At 37.6% G+C, this 5,202-nt stretch overlaps 1 protein-coding gene and 1 pseudogene across 1 annotated transcript; both read left to right on the forward strand.

Moving 5' to 3' along the window:
* Positions 1-2,963: 2,963 nt before the first annotated feature.
* On the forward strand, positions 2,964-3,443 carry LOC140038436 (expansin-A13-like). Its single transcript, XM_072083792.1, has one exon. The coding sequence runs from the start codon at positions 2,964-2,966 to the stop codon at positions 3,441-3,443; it is 480 nt and encodes a 159-aa protein (XP_071939893.1).
* Positions 3,444-4,296: 853 nt separating this feature from the next.
* On the forward strand, positions 4,297-5,001 carry LOC140038687 (nucleoside diphosphate kinase 3-like; annotated as a pseudogene).
* The last annotated feature ends 201 nt before the right edge of the window (positions 5,002-5,202 follow it).

Genomic DNA, 5,202 nt, shown 5'->3' on the forward strand with positions numbered 1-5,202 from the left:
GTTGTGTTGATATTTTAGTACTTGATTATTTGCTAAAATTTGACTATAATAAAATTATCTAAGAAATTTTCATTAGCCTCGTAGGCGCCCCGCTGGGGAAGCGGGGCGGGGCAGGGGAGTTAGTAGGCAGTGAGACAGGGGTCTGCCCCGCCCCGTTGCCATCATAGCCGAAATTTGAGCCTGATTCTAAATAGATGGAGGTTAATCTAGACAAGGCTTAATTGAAGTGCTATTTTTCCACCATTACATTGCTGTTTGTTTATTAAATCTAAATGTAATAAATTCTATTCATTCAAATTAAAGAACCCCTATCGTTTCAGCATACTTTTTATCAGGCACAAAGCAAAATAAAAATGGAACAACTGCTTAGAGTAAAACAAACAAAATCTCAAGCAGCCAGAAAGATTTAATTGATAAGTAACATCAAAATAGGGAATATGGTTTGTATCCTGAATGACATCACCGATGATTTCCTATTGCTCAGGGGTTGTATCAATGCCTATTGGATTACGGGTATAGCACAACCATGAAGCTGCACAAATGATCCTTCCAGGGCTGCTTGGTAAAGTGGAGTAGAAATAGCATAGGACTGAAGTGTTTAGCAAGAAAAGGAAAGATATAAGCCAAATATATTGGATGCACTTTTTCTTTATCACTCGGAAACAAAAATGAGAAAGAACAGGGACCAAATGGTGGTTGTTAGAAGTCCACAAGTTTGGCGAAATGAGCTCTTTTGTATTTAAGGAAAAAGTGCAGCTAATCAATAAGGAGAAGGAAGCAAAAAGGTCTGAAACTTTATATATGCTAAGCGCTGTGATTCTGCCAACTATATCACAAGGATACAATGCAATAATCTGAACTGCTTTTTCAATCAACTTTTTACATTTTTTTTAAAGCTTAAAAGATCCAAAATCAGAAGCTAAAAAAGGCCTGCTTTTGGTATTCTGATTTTGAGCTTTTCTAAAATCAACTTTTCAAAATACGAATATCAAATTAGAACATGCCCAAGCCCAATCATTAGTATTCTTGAAAATTAAAAGCCTAAGACAGTTCCTAGAGGGAAAAGGACAGAAACCGGCAAACAATGAAGAATATGACGAACTCAGTCCTAAGGAAATGAAAAGCAAAGGAACTATAAGAAGAATACAAGCACTGAACAATGACCTCCAGAAATAGTGGCCTACTCGTTTAAAGCACTGGGATGGAAAATTGTTTTATTGGAAACAAAACCTACACATTCATCTTGATGGATGCTACAAACATACTTTTACGTGTTTCTGTTTCCTCCAGGATTATGGAAAGTAGCTTTTATGTTACAACTCAAGTAATCTCCAAGCAAAAGGGGCAATTAGGCGTTTAACTATAACCCATCTGCATCCACTACTACCTCTGCTGAACAGAAGCTTGCCCTCTGATTCAGAAAAAAATCCAATTGCTTGTCTAATGACAGATCAACAAATTTAACACCAATAGTTTATTATGAACCTCGCACACAAAATCTCATTACAAATGAACAGATTTAACAGTAGGTAATCTACAAGTGGCAAGAAAACAGCAGTGCAGCAGACAAAATAAGATCAAGGCAGAAGTAGAGTAAGGAGTTCACCTTACAAAAGCACCAGGCCTAAGGTTTCATGAATTCTTATTACAATCATAATTGAACAGAAACGAGTACCCTCAATTACTTATGTTAAATATAGATCTTAATTATGAACAGGAAAACATGAAGAGCTGAACAAGAAAATCACTTCACAAATCACCGAAACTAAGCGTTCATCAATATCTATCACAATCATAACTAACCACAAACCACTAAGCTCTTTAACTATATAACAAGAAAAATGCAGCCCTTAATTCTAAAAGAAATGCATCAACACCAAAACAAGCAAACCACGTGAATGCAACCTTCAATTATGACCAGCAAATTGATAAATACAAAACAAACCGCTGGCCTCAGAATTGAAGCAAGAAACAAAAGATTCAAACTCTGTCTGACGCTAATCAATCAACCGCCTGTGGTCTCACAATTGAAGAAAGGAGAAAAAGAATTCATGCCCTACCTGAACCTTATCAGTTATACTACCTGAATTTAATCAATGGTACATGTAAATTCATACATGGTAAGTAAACAGAAGCCACGTAAATCTTCAGCAGCTCTAACTGACGTAAATCTTTAGAAGCTGAAATTCGCAAATAGCTTAGAAGCTCAAACTCGCATAAAGCTTTCTCGCCTACCAATCTGCTGAGAAAGTCATCTTCAAAGCAGCATTTGGCCATGCGGCTCCCACACACTGCTTGACACATCGCCCACTCACCACTGATCTTAATTTGTGAAGCGGTCTTAATTTCCATGCAATAAACTTCCCGAGCGGAGTTAATTTGATTTTTTTTTGTTGGTAAGAGGAGTTATTTTAATTTGATGGTCCTAATTTGAATGTAATATATTTCGCACAATCGGACAGTTGACCACAAGCCAGCCTGATATCTATGAATTTTACTTGCAAAAGGAAGCACACACCTGAAGAAGGAAAGTAAACGCACACCAACTGCTCCAAAAAGTTTCTTGTCCAACTAACAATACCAAATGCGCTCAAAGTTGAAAATTACCGGATAACTGGTCCATTTTCACTGTAGCAACCGAACTCTCGCTTAGTATGGTAATGATTATTATTTCTATGGGGAATATGAACTTGGATAATTAGTTTATGTTGGTCAAAGATTGTTATTTAGTCAACTTCTCTATCCCACTTTTATTATAGAGCAAATTATCCGGTTGGCCATTAAACATTTGCAATCGTCGAGTTTTGGTCACTCAACTATTAAAAGTCTGGTTTTGGCCACTAAAGTGCATAAAAGCGAGACGCGATGCCATTCTGTTAGATTTAGCCGTTAACTTCATCGATGTGTCTGTCCGTGCGATTTCCAATACAAAAGGCAGGGACAATTTAGGACCTGAGAGTAGCATGAATGCTACTCTCCCAGCTAGTCCGCTCCCACTACCCCAGCTAGTCCGCTCCCACTACCACTACTTCCCTTCTTCCTCCACCCCCTCCTCCTACACAGAGTGGAGATCCGCCAGAGCCACCTACTACGCCGTCGCGGAACCGGGAGACCCGGTTGGTGGGGCTTGTGGTTATGGGGACCTGGAGAAAATGGGATACGGGAAAGCCACAGCTGCACTCAGTAAAGTCCTGTTTGAAAAGGGTCAGATCTGTGGAGCTTGCTTTCAAGTTAGGCGTGTTCAGGACATGAGATGGTGTATTCTTGGGACTTCCATTATTGTTACTGCGACTAACTTTTGTGCTCCGAATTATGGGTTTGAAGCTGATGGTGGAGGACATTGTAATTTCCCTAATGCACATTTTGTACTTCCCATTGAAGCTTTTGAGAAAATTGCCATTTGGAAAGCTTCCAATATACCCATTCAACATCGCAAGTATTGAGTTTGTGTGCTTATTCTTTAGCTGAATTCTCCTTTTCTTTCCTGTTGTTTTTTTTTTCTCTGAGCTAGAGTTACTCGTGTAATGGTATATTTGTAGCTGCATCTATTTTTTCAGGCCTATTCTGTAAACAATTTTTTTTTTAATTTTATAAATAGTTGGTAAAGTAATCTTTATTAGCTTTTTACAACAAGAAGAAGAAGGTCTATTTTCAACTTCCTAAATTGACCCTGCTTTTTGTATTGGAAATCGTGCAAACAGACGCATCGATGAAGTTAACGGCTAAATCTAACAGAATGGCCTCGCGTCTCGCTTTTATATATTTGAGTGGCCAAAACCAGACTTTTAATAGTTGAGTGACCAAAACTCGACGATTGCAAAAGTTTAGTGGCCAATCGGATAATTTGCTCTTTATTATATTGCTATTTCTCTTACATAAACATCATGTTTTACTTCTTTTTTGTTTTCTTAACATTCAATAACTATTAGTTGAATAAAAAATAAATACAACAAGTTCCAAAAAATAATATATAATAGAAAATTAAAAAATACAGCAGAAAATTCATGAAAAATCTCATTTTTTATGCATTTTGATTTTTTGAGTTTGTTAAATTTTGTGTATTACTAAGTTAATAGTTATTGGATATTAAGGAAATAAAAAAGAACTAAAACATGATGTTTATATAAGAGAAATAGCAATATAATAAAAAGTGGGATAGAAAGTGGCACAGGATGCGAGACAGAAGATCCATTGCGATTATTGTTGGTCTCTCTTTCTGACCTTTTCACCTCAAACCCCGAACCGGTTTTTTCATAAATTTTGATTAGATAAATTGAGAAAAGGAAAAGAAAGAAAATGAGATTTTAAATTTGCAGATATGCTACACGAGCTGCAAGGACTCTTCTTTCTACTTCCAGCAGGCAAAGCTCTCGTGCCTTTTCCGAAGGGCGAACAACAGTAGTTTCATTGAGAGCAAGGGCAACTACTCTTGCCGTGCCTGACAAGGTGGATCCAGGAAATGCTTCTAGAAGTTCGATTTCAGGGCTCCTTGCCCTTCCTGCAGCAGCTTACATGCTCACAGAGCAAGAAGCACATGCTGCAGAGTTGGAACGCACTTTTGTTACCATCAAGACTGATGGGGTGCAGAGAGGATTGATTGCAAAAATTATATCCCGCTTGAATGCAAAGGTTTTAAGCTCATGGCAATGAAAATTGTGGTTCCTTCAAAGGAATTTGCACAAAAGCATTATCATGATCTCAAGGAAAAGACCATTCTTTAATGGCCTCTGTGGCTTCCTAAGCTCTGGTCCTGTCATTGCCATGGTTTGGGAAGGTGAAGAAGTAATAAAATCCGACTGGAAACTTATTGGAGCTACAAATCCACAGAAATCAGAACCTGGAACCATCAGAGGTGACTTTGCTGTTGTGGTTGGAAGGAATATTATTCATGGAAGTGATGGCCCTAAGACTGTAAGGGATGAAATCAGCCTATGGTTCAAGCCCGAAGAGTTGGTTAGCTACACAAGCAATGCAGAAAAATGGGTCTATGGAGTCAATTGAGACTTTTTTTTTTTCCAATTTACAATTTCTTCTGCAACTTCAGCCCACATCAAAGAGTGGATGAACACAAAATTATCAAAATAATGTGAATGTTTTTGTCTAAGGAACAACACTATTTCAAAGCAAACTCATAGTGAAAATCACTGCAATAATTTGTTTCCCCAAATTAATTTGTGAGTGACTCAAGTCAATGCAATTTTA

The sequence above is a fragment of the Coffea arabica genome, chromosome 3e (assembly GCF_036785885.1).
Source record: "Coffea arabica cultivar ET-39 chromosome 3e, Coffea Arabica ET-39 HiFi, whole genome shotgun sequence".
NCBI lineage: Eukaryota > Viridiplantae > Streptophyta > Magnoliopsida > Gentianales > Rubiaceae > Coffea > Coffea arabica.

What these genes read in the sequence shown, in the direction of transcription:
- LOC140038436 (XM_072083792.1), top strand. Translation starts at nt 2,964, where the DNA reads ATGAATGCTACTCTCCCAGCTAGTCCGCTCCCACTACCCCAGCTAGTC.